Here is a 21,337-nt window from a genome sequence, read left to right as displayed (position 1 = left end):
CACCAACATCATGTTCGATGTGCGTGCATGCTCTATTACGCATGCATGCCTACAAAATGACTCAGGTGTTTTTTTTATTTATCGATTTGAGATGGATCGGTGAGTAAAAAAAAGTATTAATAAATGTAGCACAAAAGTGCTTTTAAGGTGGGTGGGTCAGCAATATGCTGTCTTGTTTTCCAACCAAAAAAAGAAATGGTAGATTAAAAAAGACTGGGTGTGCAGCAGTCAATTGTAGGAGGAAACAGCACTCAAGGGAGAAGCACATGAATGAGAATGCAACACTGGTGAGCAGCACACAATGGTGGAGCACAACATGGAAAAAAATGCAGAAGAATCACATGGGTGAGAGAGTGCAGCACGGAGCATGTTGGAGGGGGGAATAAAAGTATGTGAGGGAGAAAACTGGAAAGTACATATACTCTCATTCAATTCTTAACTAAAAAGAAAATAATAGTGCATGAACAGAAAGAATTGGAAGGAAACAAGTAATGAGGCTATGCTCCAGGGGAGGGACAAACACAATTAAAGGATGGAAAGTGCCCCCACAAGATAACCAATAGAATTCAAATCAAATGAAAGTGACAGCAAAGCCAACTAATGAGAAGCAATGAAAGGGCTGTAAGCCCAGTATAAACATACAATATGTATTTTCACATCCTGGCAGCTTGATTTGTCTAGTGGGAGAGACCTAAAAAGGAGGGCCAGCAGTACAGACCGTCACATCATGCCTTCGAGGTTTGATCAATCCTAGGAGAGTTCTCACCTCACGACGCACTGATCTATTTCTTTTTCCTATGGATCATGCCATTAAAACCTCTACATCTATATTTGAACTGTGCTCCTTTTGAGCATATGATAACCTATAAGTGTGTGGGTGTGCGTTCTACGCTCCTAGGGAGCAATTCCTTCCATGTACATATTCTACCTAAAGTTCACCTACCATAATGGGCTAGCCTTGTATCCTTGTAGCATTCCTATTTTTCAGGGCCAATGTTCCTTTTCTTACCTTTTTGACAGATATGGTGAGAGTGGATTGCTGTACTCTTTGAATGCAGGATGCCCGTTGGGTATACAAGTGTCTCTCCGCAGTATAGCAGGAAAGTGCAATACTTTTGAAATTCATATAGCTTTACTTCCTCACTGTGCACACTCCCTTACCCAGCTGCTGTCTTGATAACCTGTTGTAGTCCATCTCTCTCTCTCTTACCCTAAGCTAGTATGCCAAGGAGGTGCCCACCTTATACTATTTCCATGCACATAAACTCCATGTTTTAGGTAAAGAAGCTCTACCCTATGCACAAATAGTTTTCTTAATTACCCCTTCAAAGCAGTCCATTTACATAGCATAATTAAGGATGGTATTCTGTTTCTGGGGTTTACACCTCCATTTCGGTTTTCGAATTTTTACTGCTCTAGGAATGCATGAGGTGTCACATAAGCTCAATACATTTTCCCCTCATTGCTTCCTTTAGCACACTCCATACTCCCTCTGGAGATTCTCCCCTCAATCTGTTTCCCTAACTCTTTTTAGAACACAGGGGGTCTTATTTACAAGCCCCTTGCCCCACAGGTACATCACTTTTACCATGGGAAAAAGTGACACACCAGTGGCGCACAGGGCTTATAAATAAGCCCCAGGGTGCTTTAGCATGACCTGGTGTAGCACCCACCAAATTGCTCTAGGGTGTATTTTCCCCATATCTAAATTCAGCATCATGAGGGCATGGTCTGAAATGTCTATCTTGCCTATCACAGCTTCTTCCACTATTGAAGATGGGGCATTACTCATAAGTAGTTTCATTTAGTTTAAGCATTTGTAAGGAACATCATATATCATATCATCCTATCTAGGATATTAGTGCTAAAAACCCAAAGTGTTTCAACACTTTCACATAGACATACTGTAGAAATCAATTGCAGGAAAAAGGTACCCCAGTGTTATTAGAGCTGGAAATAACAAAGTCTTCATCATATTGTATTCCTTCGAATGTGCAATGCAATGGAAAAAGACCTCTCACCCACAGTCTTTAAGCGAAAATTGGGAGGAAACAGAAGAAATTATTTTTTTGCACCTCTGACTTCATTAAGTGGGATTGCCCTTGGACCTGTGGATACCCTGCCAGGAAGAAGCACTGCTGTGCTGCTGAAAAGACTGCTACTCTGCTGGACTGCTGTTCTGAAGAACTGATGCCCTGCTGTTCTGACCTGCTGCCTGCTGCACTCCTGCCTGGGTAAGAAGGACTGGACTTGCATCTGTTGAACCCAGGACAATCAGAGTAACTTCAAGGGCTAGTTGGCTGGCTTCTGACTTGAGTCTCGAGGATGCTCTCATCCCTCAACCAAGCCAGCCACAATGATAGAATCCACATCGTAGCCTTACAGCTTCTGGGAAGTGACGCATGACCCTGACTGTGCAATGCATTCTCAATGCCGGACTTTGCATCGCAAGCCCTCATCAACAAGATCCTCAACGGCACAGGACCTTGTACTGCAGCCTCACCACATCTTGGAACCGATGCATCATTTTGGCTGTGCAATTCACCTTTGAAGCAGATCCTCACAATGCTCCACAAACAAGGACTTGAGGTGCTCTGTATAATGGGTCTAAGTGGGCCCTGTAGCCGGCCCACGCTCCATCGCAGTCGGACTGAACCTGTGGCTTTGTCTCAGTCTGGCGTGAAGGAAATAATCATAATTGGTGCTTTGTGCTTCTTGGCACTATTTTAATGTAATCTTTACACTTGCATAACTCTGGTTCTACTGATTGTATTTTTGTAGATTTGGTATTTTTTTTTAACAATAACTTTATTTTTCTAACTAGGTGTGATATTATTTTTGGTGTGATGGTCCCACTCATTACAGAGTGAAGTGTTGCACACATATTTTATACATTGCCTTTGAATTAAGCTTGACTGCTCTGTGCCAAGCTACTAGAGGGTAGAACATAGGTTCATTTATGGTTGATTTGTCCCTCAAGGGTTGTGGTTACTGTTTGACCAGGGCTCAAACCCTAGTCAACTAACAATCCAATGTCTTACCCAAAGTTTATACGTTAAGAAACAAAAATAACATCTTTGAATTTCTTTGAATTCACCTTTGACTTCACATCATAAAGGCCTGTGGGTACTTAATGCAGGATCACCAACCAGAAACACTGAATCATGACCGCAAACGTGCCACATAATACCCTACCTCCTCCGTACAGTATAGGCCAGCCCACCCCACCTCAATGACTCCTCGACTAAGGTGACAAGCTCAGGGAATATAGATATTCTTCTCCCCACACCCCTCACCCCCCTTCTAGTTAACATATTTATGTATCTTCTCCAAATGCTTAGGAGTGATTTGATATAGCTTTTCACACTATATCACATGTTTGTGGCTTGTAACCAAAAGCATTATTACTCACTAAACTCACTGGGTTCACCGTAAGCTCAGAAAGCAAGCCCCTCAAAATAGAGAAATGGGGACCCAAAAATTCACAGAACCCACATCCACCTAAACATTTTGTGAGGCAGATCCCCACCTTGGCAAATTATACCTCAGTGTTCTTTATTGTGTTTCATCTTCTTTCCATTCACTCCTCTCTCCCTTCATAATCCTTGCTTCTACCATACTCCAGGGCCCCCAGTCGCCAGGGTGTCTTGGGCTGGGTGAGGCACAGGTCTGTTAGATGCATCCTTCCTCTCTGGAACAGCAAGTCACAGAATATGTGCTGCTTCCAACTAATCTGTAAGGTGGTAGGATTGGTACTTATATTCAAAAGCCAAACCACTACCTATACTGGAACCTTTTCAGTGATTGTTCTGAAGGTTGAGCACTGTGCCAACATGGATTGTGATAAATCCTGGAAGATTTTGATTGTAGAGTTCTGGAAGTCTTTCTCCGGTCTTATGCTTGCCTCCTGAAGTAACACTTATTTCTCTAAGAAGTAATGAAATTTGTAGATAATGTCACATGGCCTCTGAGCGCATGATGGCCATTTTTGACCTGGTCGATATACCCTGTCTAACCGAATCTCTCCATGATCCTACCCTAGCAACAATGAAAACAGGCCCAGTACTTAGGAGCTCAGGTACGTTTGGTAAGGCCACTCAGATTATCCCTAAGCAGATTAACCCAGGGGGAGCGGCTTAAAGGAAAGACAACTTCCATGCTTATGTACATGACCAGTTTACAAATCAATTGGCCATCAGTCTACTGTCCACTGCTTTAGTCGTCCCCATCCAATGACCCGTTTGGAATTGTCAGTGGCCTCTGACTAGCACTCTTACACATGTCTAGAGGCCTCTTGTTATTCATCCCTGTAGGAAATTCCTCTTTTCTCTTTTCCAGTCTTAGGGGTCCACACACACCCATGATAGGTTAATCAGTCATTAATTATTGTGACTTTCGTGATCTGAGTGCTATGTTATGTTATGTTAAAAAATGTTCACTGTGCACGAATACCAGTGGTGTCTTGTGCTAGCAAACCGAGAAGCAATCACAAGCATTAGTCAAGGAATAGACAGGTCTTGATGGAAAAGCATTAGGGAAGGCAGATTTCTGATGTTGAACGGGAGGGAGTTCTAAAGCCTTGTGCTCCCACCACAAATCTTCTCCCACCCTAGCGTGCTTTGAGGAATCTCTGAGTGAGTATCACTTTTGCCTCTTGTGATCTTAAGCATCTGTTTAGAGAGTACCAGTGCAAAGAGTGTTTTAGAAACTGAGGGCCAGTCCCGTGTAGTGCTTTGTAAGTAATATACAGGGTTTTAAAATTGATCCGACTTATAATTGGTAGTCAGTGTAGTCTCTGGAGATGGGTTCCCAAAGACTAGAATTTGAGAATTCCCAGGAGAAGCCTTGCGGCCACGTTTTGGATTATCTGGAGTCTACGTAATTGCTTCATACCATACCAAGCTATAACACATTACAGTAGTCCAGTTTAGAAAGGACTAGGGAAGTGACTACATTTTCCTGCTTTCTGTTGGGATCAGAAGTAGGATTTTCTCAAGTGCTTTAAGCAGAAAGAAACATGATGACGAAATTGCCTTAACTTGAGCTTCAAAATCCAGTTTCTGGTCTTTCATTACACCCTAATTTTTTACTTTGGGGACTGGGATAGGTGCTGATCCCAGGTCATCTGGCAACCAAATCTGGGACCAGGAGGGTGAAAATTACAGAACAGAATCACCTCTGTTCTCACAGAATTTAGCTTGAGTCAGTGCGAGCTCATCCATGAGCTGACTGCTGTCCTACAGTCCCTAAATCTATTTCATGGTGGTACTGTATTTTTGCTGATGGTTACCAAAATTTGGGTGTCATCCGCCTATGATGTTAATGCCATTCCAAAAGATCTGATGAGAGATGCCAGTTCCGAGACACATATATTAAAAAGTGTAGGACTTAAAAAAGAACCCTGGGGTACCCCACATGGGAGTGTAAAAGACGGGGAGGTGAAATTACCCAACGCGACCAAAATAACCTTCTATACCCTTAAACTTGAGCCTCTCCTACTATTATGAAGGATACTACCTCGCCCCAGCCATGCAGTGTGCAGGCTTCCTCCTGCGGGTGCCATTTTCCAGCACTATTCTGCCTTTGGTGTTGCGATATTTGTGCCAATATCAGCCATCACTGAGCCAGCCCTTCTCCGCAGTGGATACCCTGTGAGGCACCACAGCTGGACCACAAAATGTTTCTGGTAGCTGTCCCTACTCTGCTCCTCTCTCTACTGAGCAGCAGCCACCATTGTGTTATTTTTTTGTGAGGCTGGGCTAAGAGCGTGCTCTTCTCTTGTCTTCTTCATGGACCCACAGAGCAACTGTCAGCAGCCTGCTTTTTCCATCAGTAAAGCATATGGTGGTGCACCAGGTAGAGAGGTCCAATCAAGCTGATTTTATCTAAACCTTTATTTTCTCTTTTTACATTGCTTTTTTTGTATTTACATATACTGTCTAGCTAACGCGTTTCATTCCATAAACTGTGGGAACTTCATCAAGGCTTCATCTTTTATGACCGTAAGTGGTGTTTCCCAAAAAACTTTCAATATCCTTGTTCCAGCTAAGTACCCTGGCAACTTAGGGATTTCCCCAGGGCCCTTTCCTGCTCACATCTGACTCTAGGTACTTCTTCGGAGGACGTCCGTTGATGGGTTGGATCACTACATGATTGTATTCATAATCACTTGACTGGACCCCTACATGATTACATAACCTATGCAGGACCTTTTGCATGCCAGTTTGTGTGAAAGCTTTATATAACAGATGGCTAGATACATTTCATACCAACTGCTTACAAATGGCGTGACAATTGTTTTACTACACTCATGTCAAATTTTGACTCAGATGTATTACAAATTCCTCTAATGTTGTAGGAGACCCACAGAGTAATGAGCAATGCATCCAGAAGGCATTTTAGTGTCTCGTCAGGATTGGAAAGCACTATATAACTACCAGTACAATACAATTCATGAATTGTAAAGATGTGCTGGATGTCAATCAGTGTGATTGCTTTAGTCAACTTACCAAAGTCAATGTCAAGTAGTGCTGCATTTGCACCTTCAACCAAAATTTTCTTTGGGGGACCATGAAGCGCTTCATACATAAAATAAACACCATCACGCACCATTGGTCGAATTTTCTCAGCATACATCTACAATAAGAAGAACATACATATCATAACCTTTACCCTTAATAGTGCAGATAAAATTCAGACAACTCAACATTTGATGTGTAAGATGCCCTCTGTCAGCATTATAAGTCAAAACCTGATGATAAAACATGAAAACAGAATGGTTAAAGCGTGGGAAGGAGAGTAGTAGCACAAAGGTATAGAGAAATTTAAAGTCAAGGAGACAAAGAAATAGGTAGGCAGAGGTGCCTTGGTTCAAGGGATATGCATAGCATGCTGTAGAAGATAAATGGAAGAAAGGAAATTTCACTATCAACTAATAGGATCTGAAATGCCTAAAGTTTGACAAGATTGCACAAAGGATGAAAGAAGAATGAAATCCACTGTGATTTTTAACTGTTTTTGGGAGGAGAAATTGTCTGGACAGTATCCAAACAATCGGATATTCGCTCAAGGTTTCGTAGGCAATGATATACACATTGAAGAACAGTAGTTAATACCAACTCAGAGTACAATAGTAGCAAACCGTGTGAACTGCCTACATTACAACATTTTAACAAGAGCAAAAAATACTCAACAGAATACTGAGAAGAGCTCAGCCAACCAGAAAGTTAAAATGTAGAACTTGGCTCGTTTCCCTGCATTTCCTTATCTTATTTCCCTGCATTCTGAGCTTTCAGGAGTAAATTGAAAGTGGTGTGAAGGGGCATAGCCCATGCCTGGACAGTGTGCGTGAATGTATGTGGGTGGAAGGTGATATTAAAGGAGGAATGCAGTAACGTAAATGCCAATGGACATTGGCGGCTGCTATTTAAACTCATTTCTTCCATGCCCCCCTCAAATTCGACTAGGGATATTATTGTCTAGGAAGCCCTTGGAACTAGTGTCATCTCTAGAAGTGACTTTTAGAAGGCATAAAAAGGGCCACAGATACAAGTTGTGGATCCTTATCCAATGGCAATCATGAAGGTTAAAGCTTAGTAACAGTTAGGAACACTTTATTTATTCTTTCAATGCAACCAAACCTAAATACACAAAGATTAAACATTCTGAAGTTATAGTTACACCTTATATTTATTCCTTAGTATGTACCTTTAAATTACTATAATTGTATTTAATCTTTAGATACAAACAAAACTTAAACCACACAAAAATGATAAATTCTAAACTTATACTTTTAATTTATAATGTATGCAACACTTTCATAATATATCATTTGAAGGTGTTGCATAAATTATAAATTAAAAGCTCGCCTTTGAGGTTTCTGATCCCAGCGTTTCCAGAGTCCTGCCTTTGCTACAGGAGTAGCAGCTTCTTTGCCAGACTGTCCACGCCATAAGAGGGAGGAGAAAGCCACCGCGAGGCCGCAGAGGAGGTGAGAGGCGCGGCCCCGGGACTGCGAGGAACAGCGCTAAGTCCATCAGCTGTTTCCTCTTCCCGCGTGAGCCGCGCCCCCTCCCAGTGCCCGCCCCCAGCAAGGCGTTCATAACCTCTCGCGGCCCCCGCTTCGCGGGAGCCGCTCGCCTTTGAAGTTTCTGATCCCAGCGTTTCCAGAGTCCTGCCTTTGCTACAGGAGTAGCAGCTTCTTTGCCAGACTGTCCACGCCATAAGAGGGAGGAGAAAGCCACCGCGAGGCCGCAGAGGAGGTGAGAGGCGCGGCCCCGGGACTGCGAGGAACAGCGCTAAGTCCATCAGCTGTTTCCTCTTCCCGCGTGAGCCGCGCCCCCTCCCAGTGCCCGCCCCCAGCAAGGCGTTCATAACCTCTCGCGGCCCCCGCTTTGCGGGTGCCGCTCGCCTTTGAGGTTTCTGATCCCAGCGTTTCCAGAGTCCTGCCTTTGCTACAGGAGTAGCAGCTTCTTTGCCAGACTGTCCACGCCATAAGAGGGAGGAGAAAGCCACCGCGAGGCCGCAGAGGAGGTGAGAGGCGCGGCCCCGGGACTGCGAGGAACAGCGCTAAGTCCATCAGCTGTTTCCTCTGTCACAATTAAGGATCTCATAAAATCCCAACTATTACCTATCGAAAGATCCTTAAATAACATCGAGAAACAAATTGCTAGACTTATCAACCTTACTAGTCAACAAAAACCTCTTAGCATTGTTACAGCTCCCCCAGTCTCCACAATTGCCATTCATACTAGGGAAACTACCGTGCAGAAATCCGCACCCCCACCACCAACACATAACACCGCTTTACCTGCAGGTAAACCTCCCAACACGCCAACTAACACTAAAGTAACTCCAACAAACACTAAAGACACCACCAAGCAAGCTCAGGGAAAGCCAACCATAACAACATCCGAGCCCTCCAAAACTAAATCAAAGCCCCCCCCCTCCCAAGCCCTTAGATGTACAACCAGCAAGTGATGCTACGAATAAACCAGCCAAGCCAAAGAGACCTATCCACCTCCCCCCAGAGGCAACTCCCTACACCGTGATCCTTACGGGAGTCCCAGAACTAGATGAAAATACGAGTGAATCCACCTGGTCCTTAAAAAATAAAGTCATGCAATGGCTCAACGTCAACAGACCCCTTCCCTCCCACTGCAATAGCAGGCTCTCCATGACACGCAGGGTTCCTTGGATTGGGGAAACTAGAAAAAGAATACAGGGGGACTGCATTATCATCAATTTTGACGATCCAGAGACTGTTAGATATATTTGCTCTTGGTCAACCTTGGAGAGAAAGGGATCCATAGACACCCATCGCCTGTCCTTTTTTTATCCTCCAAGGATTCCTCGCGATCAAGATTACCCTCTTAGCTGGAACCAATCTCCAGGCTGGAGTTGGTCTCAGGTAGATACACGCAACAGAGGAAGGGATTGGGATTTTCACCCTTGGAATCAAAGAAGAGAGCAACCCTACGCAGAGGGGTGGAGGGGGGTACCAACCAGCAACTATTACTCAGTCTTAGAAATGGTCGACTGACCACCAAGCAACCAACCATCCCCCCAGAATAAGATAAAATTTCCTTTGCCCCCTGCTAGGACTGGGTCACTCTCAAGTCAATATGGGGAACCTGTCATGGAACAACTAACTGCTGGCCCCGCTAATATGTCCCCTTCTGGGTCCACTGCCGTACAAACAAATGGACCCTTGGTTCCTTCCACTTTAACCCCTGATCACAGTCATCCCTATTGTCCCCCAAATCATACCGACTTTAATCAACATTTGTCTATTCTAACCTGGAACATAGCCGGTCTTTCAGCCAAAGCGAAGGACCCAACTTTCCTGAACTTTATAAACAGATTTGATATCATAGCATTACAGGAATGTTGGGACCTGACACCTACCAATCTGGATTGCTATAGCACACATTTCACCCCAGCTACCCAGCCTACCAGAGGCAGACCTTCAGGAGGTCTTTGCCTATATGTCACAAATAGGCTCAACGTATCTCCAGAACCCATTGAGGTTGCCTCACTTGATCCTACTTTAAAGTCCTTTGGCCTCCACTCACAGGCCTTAAGAATGACTGGGAAAGAGGTTGTTAGCTCTCTCATCGTAAACCTATATAATAGTAAACAGAGAGACGACCAACCAAAATTCATAGACTTTCTTTCCAAACTTATCAAGAAGGGCATGGGTGGGCCTCGTCTAGACAGACGTTTAGTTATTTTAGGAGATTTCAACTGTCACCTATGCCCATATAGTGGAACCAGGGTTTGCGACTTAAGAGCCCCAAATGGCGAACACACCACCCATTTCGAACACTCAGCTATGGGTTCCCAACTAAACAACTTATTACACGAATGGGATTTGGGCTTTTTTAATGACCTAACAGTTCCACCAACTGTCTTCCAACCTACATTCCATGGAAGGGGCTCGCTCACGACTATAGACTTTATTCTCCTGTCAAATAGTCACCACAGCGATGCCCGAGAAACCAGGAGAGAGGAGCTGGCTATGAGCGACCACTACCCTATTAGTGCGAAAATATATTCCCCCATTAGTGGAAATAAGTCTGGGAGCACTACAGGAAATCTCTATTCACATTCCATATCACTCTCGTCGAGAAACGGTTATACTTTAAAGTGGGCAAAAATTGATACATCCAAGTTTCTCGAAAATTTGATCAACGTTGACCCTGATTTATTCCGGCCTTGTCTAGAATATCCTCCCAACCCACAGGAAATTATCAGTGCTTTTGACCAAATTGCGTCACAAATTAGGAAAAACTTGTATAGAAAACACAATAAAAGTAATGGGACAAAAAGCCCTGGATGGTTTGATCGTGAATGTTCAAGTACACACAATACCCTAAAGACTACTCTTAACAAACACCCAAAAAATCAGACGGAAATAAGATTAGCCCGTGCAGCTTATAAACAGGCAATTAAAAACAGGAAAAAGGAACTGAAATCTGCAGCCTGGGAAGCTTTGGTAAAAGCAAGTATCCTAAGAGACAATACGGCCTTTTGGAGAGAGGTCAACGCCCCTTTTTTCATTGATAGGACAACTGACCTCATAGAAATTGCCATCCAAGAGGAAGTCTGGATAAATCACTTTACAGAATTGTATAAACTAGATGAACAGATTGAGCCACCCCACCCTGACATTCACCAAACTGAGAGTAACGAGATACAAAGAAATTGTACAGAGTCGTTTCCACTTACCATCTCTTTCAATTATGCAGAAGTGGAACTGGCCATTCTTGAAAGTTCTAATGCTAAAGCCCCTGGGCCGGACGGAATACCAATAGACTTATTTAAAGATAACATCAAACTGTGGGCACCAATTGTCACAAATGTCCTTAACTCCTATGCCCACACAGGATTCCCTGAAACCTGGCAAGAAGCCATCATAATACCAATCTTTAAAAAAGGGGAAAGAATGGACCCAAAATGTTACAGACCCATTTCTTTGCTGGACTCCATGATGAAGGTGGCGGGGAGAGTCCTGCTGAATCAACTGCAGATATGGGCTCAGGCAAACAACACCTTATCCAAATTTCAATATGGATTTGTCTCTGGCCTTGGGACAGTGGAACAATGCCTCAACTTAGCTTTGATTACCGATAAATATGTGACGGCAAAAGGGTGTAATTTATATATGACCTTCGTGGACTTAAGCTCTGCTTTTGACTGCCTTAACCACTCTATACTGTGGTCTACCCTTACCGCCATGGGAGTTGATCCCAATATACTTGTTTTCATGGGGGGGCGCTAGAGGGCGCACTGCGGGATGGCTGGCTGCTGAGTCGGCTCCGCCGGACGGGAGCGGTAAAATCGTCGCCTTTGTCCCCTAACCATCCCCAAATTCGGCGCAAACGGTAAATATGGACATCTGACCGCCCCGGCTCTGCGGTGTGAAAGTTTCAGCCGCCTGGTGTGCGGCATGTAGGAGAGATCGGCAGAAAATCGCACAATGCTGCGAGGCTGGACAAGATGGCGGCGCGCGGCTGCAGCAAGCACGGACACGAGTGACTGGTGTCGCTGCCGAGCGCTCTCAGGATTGCACCCACCCAGACTGGACAGCAACGTGGACCGCGAGCCGGCGGAAACAAGGTACAACTTGCCTGCGTTGCGTGTGAACACTGCAGCGGTCCTTGTGCATTCCAGGGCGGACAAAATGGCGGCGGCGGTGAAACGCACAACCGGCGCATCAACAACGGGTGCTGGCAGCGCCCGGTGGCCTTCAGAACCAGGGTGGGAACCAGCGACACAGCGTTCCGCTGCTTAGCAGTGACCACAACAACAGGAGGGAAGCGGCTAGGGATGCTCCTACCAACGCGGCAAATTGCAAGGTCCAGGGCGCTCCGCTGCGCTAGCTGAAGGGCGCGAAGCGGGACCGACATCACTCGTAGGTCCACGCCTCCCAGGAAGAGGGCACCCCAGCATAGACAAGACCCCACGACTGCCACACCAACGCAGGGGACGCCTGCACTGAACGCTGTGTGGTTCCACTATGTGGCAAAGTGGCACGACAAATGAATAGACCCGCAGCGCTGGGAAGGGCTGGAACACAACCTCGGCGCACACGGACGGCGTCCAAGCCAGCGACACCAACGCGCTCACAGGCCGCCAGCCCCACTGTGCCCACAGAGAAATGGGGAAACCCGACAAGCAGCAATCGAAACTGCCCTTTGAGACCAAGAAACAAGCGACGAAGACAGGGGCTGCACTGGAAGCAGAAGGTGAGCAGGTACTAGGGGAAGGCGCCAACATGGAGGCAGTGCTAAGGGCTATACAGCAAAGTCTACAGGACATGAATAACAAAATGGACAATGTTGTGGCAAGGGTGGACACCCTTTTGTCCAAACTGGAGAACCACGAGGAAAGACTGGTGGAGGCGGAACAAAGGATCTCCGCGGTGGAAGACCACTCCAGGGACACCACGAAAGCATGCAGGGCCATCGAAAAGACCCTGGAGACCCTGAAGGCGAAGGTGGAGGACCAGGAAGCGAGGTCGCGCCGCAACAACGTGCGCATAGCGGGCCTGCCGGAATCCACCAACACCGGCAGAATGGAGACGTACGTGGAAAACATGCTGAAAGATATCTTCGGTGCAGGGAGCTTCTCCGAGGTATTTCTGGTCGAACGTGCGCACCGCTCCCTGGCTCCCACTCCAAAACCGGGGGCGACACCTCGAATAATTATTGCCAGAGTGCTCAACTACAGAGATAGGGATACCGTACTACGACTGGCAAGGGAAAAGGGCACTATCAACCACCGGGGTAACACCCTGGAGTTCTACCCTGATCACACCATGGCGGTGCAGCTGGCCAGAAAAGAATTCGCTCCCGTTAAAAAGAAGCTTCGAGAATTGGAAATCGGGTATGCGATGCTGTATCCTGCGAAACTTAAGATCCTAACGGATGGCAAGCCGGTGATCCTTCCGACGGTGCAAGCTGCGCAGGACTACGTTAAAACCTATATCAAACGTCGGAAAGACCGGGAGAATGCGGGAAGAACAAGCGACAACGACTGACACCGCAAATGGCGGACCAATGCAGATCACTGGACTACTTAGTTGGAGCGGGCTGCATAACACAGATTTTCTGTTTGGCGCGAGACTATGATTTGCACTCCGAGAGGGTGCAGACGTTGCTGCAGACGAACATTGGACAGAGGCCTTGTCTGGCAGTGACGCAGTGAGTACAGCAGGGGCGCTCCAATTCTTTTATGGGCCAACACGCAAGGTATGGGATGTGTTTTACTAAGGGCGTGTGCCCAGAAGACAGCACTGCATGCGCCTCAAGTACGTAACCTTGAAGCACTGACTATGGGGGCGGGTGGCACTGCCTAAGACCATTAGACACCTCGGTACGAGAAAGGTGAAGGAAAGATGTTCATAAACGCACATGAGGGGATGGGGGGGAGAGAAGGGCGAACACAGAGACAAAACGACTGTCATTTGACAATGTTATTGTGTGATACCGCGCCCGTCCACATCCACTATGTGGATGGAGATGTGTGCTTCGGGCGACCCCCCCAGGAGGGTGTACCCCACAACAAGTTTTACAACAGTTTTGAAGTTCGGGGGGGGATGGCTTTGGCAATGTTTGGGTGCTGAAGTGGGTGGAGGGGGGGCTGGGAAGCTGTATATGGTTCGAATGTTTGCACTGTGGCTGAGAAGCATTGCGACCTCATTAGTTGCCTGTATTGTTCACGCTGTAGGAACGCTCTGTGGCAGAGGGCTGCACGACACACGCGGCACACGATTTCTACTGACATCACGGTAATGACACGCTCTGACACGCTTAATTTTCTCACGTGGAATGTCAGGGGGTTGGGGAACCCGAAAAAGATAAGACAAATGTTTGCATATGTTAACAGGCTGAAGGCGGATGTGGTATTCCTACAAGAAACGCACATGGCACCCACTACCACTTCCAAGCTGGGGAGTAAATGGGCGGAGTCCACCACTAGCTCATACTACTCGACATACTCACGGGGCGTCAGTATCTTGATCAAGAAAGGGACCCACTTCACAATTAAGGACACGTACTCTGACACGGGGGGGCGGTATGTGATCGTGGTGGGAGAGGTAAGGCGGCAGAGAGTGGCACTGGTAAATGTCTATGGCCCCAACGTGGATGATGCGGGGTTTTTTGAAACAGTATGGCACAAAATAGCGGACCTACAGGCAGACAATGTCATATGGGGGGGGGACTTCAACGTTACACAGCACGACGGGCTTGACAGGGCTCCACACACACCTGAACAGCACACCAAGGCGAGGGAAATGCTGCTGGACGCAATGTCTGATTTGCACGTGAGCGACGTGTGGAGGACGCTGCACCCAGGGGAGCAAATATCCACACACGTTAATGCGGCGAATAGAAGCTGGTCCAGGCTAGACTATTGGCTAACCACGCAAGATGTTATTACATGGGTAGAGCAGATAACACATCTCCCGAGGACACTGTCTGACCACAACCCGGTGCTCCTGAGATTACGAATCCCACAATATGTCCCACCGCCCTACACCTGGAGATTCAACGCGCAGGCCTTGCGTGATCCGCTGTACGTTGACACTGTCATGAAGGCGATTACGGATTATTTCGAACTGAACTGCCCCACTACGGAGGACCCGTGCCTCCTGTGGGAAGCATTTAAGGCAACGGTGCGGGGCGTCTGCATTAGCACATCCTCTGGAATATTGAAAGATATTCGCCACCAGCTAAAGAGGAGGGAGGAGATGATTCGGGAGCTGGAGATGAGGTACACAAACACTGGGGACACGGCGCTACTCAGCGACATTCAGGTACTACTGACGGAATACAATACATTTGCTGACGATGAGCTGAAACACATCTTCAAGAGGACAACGGCTAGGAGATATGGGGAAGGGGGACGGCCAGGCAGAGCCCTTGCGGAAAAGATCTGCTCCGGCAGGGCACCACAACACATAACGGCAATACGGACTAAGGACGGCACACGCGCGCATGACATAAAGACCATTATGGGGGAATTCAGAGATACATATGGGGCACTGTACGAGGAAAGGACACTGATGCCACGGGAGGAAATATTGGCATACATGGCTGACGTGGAGATCGCCTGGCTGGCAGACGGTCACAGAGAATACCTAGCACGGCCCGTAACGACACAGGAAGTTGTTGATACCATTAAAAGGCTCCCTAACGGCAAAGCGCCGGGACCAGATGGGTTCGTCATTGAATTTTACAAGGCATTTGCACACACACTAGCGCCACACTTGGTAAATCTATATGAGCACGCGCATGAAGCCCAATCACTACCACCGTCCATGAGGGAGGCGATGATCATTGCCCTACTGAAACCAGGTAAAGACGAGGAGCAATGCGACTCCTACCGCCCCCTATCGTTAATTAATGTAGACACAAAAATTTTAGCGAGCATACTAGCGGATAGATTAAAACCGCTAATGCCGTTACTAATACGACCGGACCAGGCCGGCTTCATTCCGGACAGGTCGACCACGCACAACACGCGCACCCTTTTCGCCCTGGCGCACTATTTGGCCCCGACAATCAAAGCGGTGGCAGTGCTATTGGATGCGGCCAAGGCGTTCGATACTATAGACTGGCCATTTCTCCATGCAGTCCTAATCCGGATGGGGTTCCCGCCGTTATTCATTGGCTGGATCACAATGTTATACTCAGGCCTGACGGCACGAATAAGGGTGAATAAACATCTGTCAGCTCCGATAGACATCAAACGTGGCACTAGACAGGGATGCCCTCTATCGCCAATGCTATTTGCCCTCATACTGGAGCCACTGGCATGTAAAATACGCCAGCACTACCACTACTCAGCTATTCAGCTACCCACGCGACCAATACACATAGCTTTGTACGCTGATGACATGGTCCTCTACGTCAAAAACCCGGAGACAAACCTCAACCCGCTGCTGCGGGAATACATTAAGTTCGGCCATTACTCGGGTCTCCACATCAATTGGAGCAAATCCATCATACTCCCGCTGACGGACAGTACCCAGCCCACGTTGCTGGACTACCCCCTGGAATGGCAAGAGGAGCCGACGAGATACTTGGGCGTATGGTTCCATAGAGACCCGGAACTGGTCATCCGCACCAATTACGGGAGAACCATATCTGCACTTGAGGACAAGGTCAAACGATGGATTGGGCTACCGCTATCACTGGCAGATAGGCTCGCCATAGTGAAAATGGTACTCCTGCCTAAATTCTTATACCTGTTCAACAATATACCAATCAAGCCCCCGGCGGAGGTGTTTCGTAACATTAAATCTCTCATGCTCTCCTTAATCTGGGCGGGGAAACAGGCTAGGCTAGAACTACGGACTCTGACACTGCCGTACGCAAAAGGGGGGTTCCAGGTGCCAGACATCTACCTATACTATCAATGTGCGCAGGCGCAATTTGCGCATTATTGGTTCCACGAGATTCCGTTCCTAACGCACGTCGCAGTAGAAAAAGGGAATGCTGATCCCATACCACTGACAAGTATTCTAACACACACTCGACCAAGGCTGCACGATCACGATATTAACCCCGTGAACACGACGGTAGATGCATGGAGGACACTCAGTAAGATGGCACAGTGTACACCACTATATGCGCCGACACTCCCATTAGCTCACCATCCGGCACTTTCTGTCACACAAGAACAGGTGGGGATGGACCTTCTTAAAAGCGCAGGCATTGATACCCTAGGCGATTTGTATAGGGATGGACACTTTATAACACTAGACCAACTATCATATATCCAAAATCCAACCCTGATGTTCAGTTTCACCTATTACAGACTGCAGAGGGCGGTGAAAGAACATTTTCAAACGTTCCCAGCAGAACCACAACCACTTGCTCCACTGACACTCGTTCTAACCACCCCCTCAGCATCTCATTTGGTATCACGATTGTACCGCAGCGCGCAAACTAGCATCGGGGGTAACACTACAAAAGCAAGGGAAAAATGGAGCACTGCACTGGGGGACACCCTAACGGAGGAGGAGTGGGAGACCTCCTGCATGCTAACGGGGATGCTGACACCAAACGGTAATCTCAGGCTGATCCATTATAAATATCTACATCACACGTAACATACACCAGAGAGACTACATAGATATGGTCTGAGAGATGACTCCAACTGCACTAGATGCGGACAGGAACATGCAGATTTCATACACTTAGCTTGGCACTGTGGTGCGGTGGCGCGCTATTGGGTTCAGGTGGTGCAAACTGTCAACACTATCTTGGGAGCTACCTTGCCATGTACTGCTAAAGTCTGTTTACTGGGGTTGGTACCACAACTAAGAGCACGGAGACGTAAACTGTGCGTGATTGCACTACTGGTGGCGAAAAGGAGAATATCCGTACACTGGAACAGCAAGCGGAAGCCGAGGGTAAAAAACTGGCTAGAGGACTTGGCCTACTGCAAGGATACATTACTCACGTATGAGGAGGACCTGCCTATGGGATCCCGCCCCAGAGACTACTGGGAACCTTTCCGACAATATCTGTTGTCAGTGGCCTCCGATGATGAAATGTGCTGAGCGCACACTGACTGCGGGTCATCTGCTACTTTGTGAGATACATGGCGGGGCAATGAAGGAGGGAGAATGCTGTGACACAGTGCTTTGAGTTTTAATGGGGGGTTCTTGTTCTGATGTTATGCCTTTCCCCTGGGTTTTGGGGATTCTGGCAAAAAAAAAAATACTGAAAAAGTGAGACCGAACGAACATGTATACCATACTGTTGCATTGTTGTATAATAAGCCTACACTGTCACTGAAAACGCGCCGCCGGGCCTCTGGCTGTCGGCTGATGGGCTGTGTATGGAAGTCCCTCTGACTCAATTCTCTGGAAATGTGCGCAGCCGGCCTTAATGGGTTGTAGGCGAATTGTATGTACCACCTCTATGACAATGTGCAATAAATGTCTTACACCAAAAAAAAAAAAAAAAAAAAAAATATATACTTGTTTTCATAAAAGAATTGTACCGTGGAGCTGGGGCCAAGGTTCGTTACGGCAAGGATGGAAGTTGCACGAGCAAATTTCCCATCAAAAAGGGGGTTAGACAGGGTTGCATCCTCGCCCCTTTTCTTTTTAATTTATATATAAACAGCGTCGCCGACTGCCTCGCGAAATTGGACGTTGATTACCCTAAAATAAAAGGCCTGGCAGTCCCAATTCTCTTATATGCGGACGACGCCGTTATCATGTCAAGGACACAATTAGGGCTACAAAAAGCACTGTCAGCCTTCTCAACATTCATGGGCGAGAGAGGACTAAAGATCAACGTAAGTAAAACCTTTACCATGTGTTGTAGTAAAAAGAAGAACACTTCATGCAACACGTTCATTAACGCATCCAAGATCTCTCTCACAAAAACTTTTACTTACTTGGGCATACTCTTTAATAGCAAAGGGTCATGGAAAAATGCTATTCATACCCGTAACTTGGCTTTCATTAGACAAATTGGAGCCCTAAAGAAATTTGCCACAAAATTAGGTGGGAAACCGGTAGGGATCTTGTTGGATATATTTGCAGCTAAGTGTATTTCCACTGCAACATATGGGGCTGGAATCTGGGGTCTGGCGGACTGTGGAGAGATACAAACCAGCAAGAATGCATTCTTAAAATACCTGCTGGCTGTGCAACGATCAATTTCCACCACAGTCTGCCACAACGAGCTTGCCCGTGTACATATCTCGGACACAATTAAAACCGCTCCAATTCTTTTATGGCACAAAATATGGACCTCGGAAAAAACTGTGCTAAACCGAGATGTGATCAAGGACTGCATGGCCTTAAGTGACTCAAGAAAAATATCCTGGCTCGCCTACGTGCGGAAATTCCTAACATCTTTGGATTTAGCCGATTTATATGCCAACCCGACCCTATGCACAACCATTCTAAAAAAGGACCTTAAGGCCCGCTGTTTAGGCTTACTTGAAGACAGGCGCTCTTATATTGAAGGTAACAAACTATCGATTGCCCACCACAAGCTCCTACTTCATGATGTTGGCATTCCATCCTATCTTTCTCCGCATATTCCAACCTACACGAGAATGCTGCTAACAAGGATGAGGACAGAGTGCTTCTACCGTCTATTAACATTTCCCACCACTAATGACTGGTCCACTAATCTGGTGGTCTGTCCTTGTGACAACACCTCTAAGCAATCCAATATCCACGTCCTTTTATTCTGCAAATATTACGATTGGGGTAGAAAGAAGCATCTCCTACCACTTTTGAAACAATGGGGTCTAAGACAGTGCAGACCAGCCTTACTCAAGCTCTATATGCTCGAAGATGAACATACCATTACTGTAGCTGCTAGTTTTTTGAAATTTGCAGTAAGGTGTAGAGCATCTATGAATTGACTGTCCTCTGAATCTGATATATCTTTTTTAAAAAATTTCAAAGTCTTTTCTTATCGCTTACGTCTATTTTAATATTTGGTCTGAGCTAAATTCATTTTTATTATGCTGTATTAAAATGTGCTTTTATGATTTTCCTTGTTAAAATCGAATAAAGCTATTTTTGAATTGAATTGAATATAAATTAAAAGTATAAGTTTAGAATTGATAAAGTGTGGTATATATCTAAAGAATAAATATTCAAGTAACACCTTCAAATTATTTGAACTCGCACGCCTCCACGGCTAGATTTGAGTGGTGTACAGTGGAATAGCGTACAGTAGAGTGGCGCACAATGGAGCGGTGTAGACTGGAATGGAGAAGAGTAGAGTTGAGTGCCGAAATGTAGAGTGCAATACAATAGGGAGGAGTGTGGTAGACTGCAGTGGGGAAGAGTGTATTTGATACACTGGAGTGGCATAGAGTGGAGTGGAGTACATTGGATTAGAGTTTAGTGGTGTAGAGTGGAGTGGTGCAGACTAGAGTAGTGATGAGTGAAGTGGCATAAAGTGGAGTAGCATAGAGTGGAGTTTTGTAGAGTAGAATAGTGTTGTCTGTAGTGGCATAGAGTGGAGTGGCATACAGTGAAATAGGGTTGAGTGAAATGATGTAGCGTGGAGTGGTATACAATGAAATAGCATATATGAGAGTGGCGCAGAGTGTAGTGCCATAAAGTGAAGTGGCATACACTGGATTGATGTAAAGTGGAGTGGCATACAATGGTACAGCATAGAGTCTAGTGGCATAGAGTGGAGTGGTGAATGAATGAATGAAAAAGCTTTATTCGATTTTAAAATACATAAAATCATAAAAGCAACAGATTCAATTTTGCACATACAATAATTCATGTAAATACATTAAAAATGTTTAAAAAGAACAATTAAATTTAAAGAATATTTAAGCTTTTCCTTTTTTTTAGTACACTTTTTAAAAAACCTGTCATTACGGCCGCAGTGTATACATCGTTGAGAGATAAAAGAAACAGTAGGGCCGGCCTGCATTGTCTCCATGTTCCATACTTTTTTAGAAGTGGTTTAATCCACCTCAACCTTTCATCAACATAAAATTTACAGAAGCAGATAACGTGCAATGTAGATTGAACTGACATATTGTCACACGGACAACTACATAACATCCTGTCCCAGTTGTTCATATTTGGGAAAGTTACTAAACGAAAAAAGATGTTAAACCTAAATCTTGTCAATAAATATAAGTCGAAACCATTTAAGCACCAGTTTAAATAAGGTTGAATAGAGTATGTCACTAGCGTTGCTTGATGATGGGTCACAGATTTCTTAACCAGTTCTACTCCTGCCCTTAGGGTTTCCAAATGGTTCCAGCAAAGCAGCTTCAAGTCCTTCCTGGAGATATTACACTGTGATTCAGGTGTATG

General features: G+C 46.0%; 1 protein-coding gene across 1 annotated transcript in view; it reads right to left on the bottom strand.

Annotated features, from left to right (window-relative positions):
- The window catches only part of ADSS1 (adenylosuccinate synthase 1), a 478,155-nt gene that overhangs the window by 117,757 nt on the left and 339,061 nt on the right, over positions 1–21,337 (bottom strand). Inside the window, exon 8 of the mRNA XM_086937899.1 lies at positions 6,510–6,636. Coding sequence (XP_086794025.1) covers positions 6,510–6,636 — 127 coding nt within the window. The remainder of the gene's footprint in view (positions 1–6,509; positions 6,637–21,337) is intronic.

This window comes from Lissotriton vulgaris, chromosome 9 (assembly GCF_964263255.1).
Source record: "Lissotriton vulgaris chromosome 9, aLisVul1.2, whole genome shotgun sequence".
Lineage (NCBI taxonomy): Eukaryota > Metazoa > Chordata > Amphibia > Caudata > Salamandridae > Lissotriton > Lissotriton vulgaris.
Note: the sequence above shows the minus strand (reverse complement) of the source record. Positions and strands in the feature narration are given on the sequence as shown.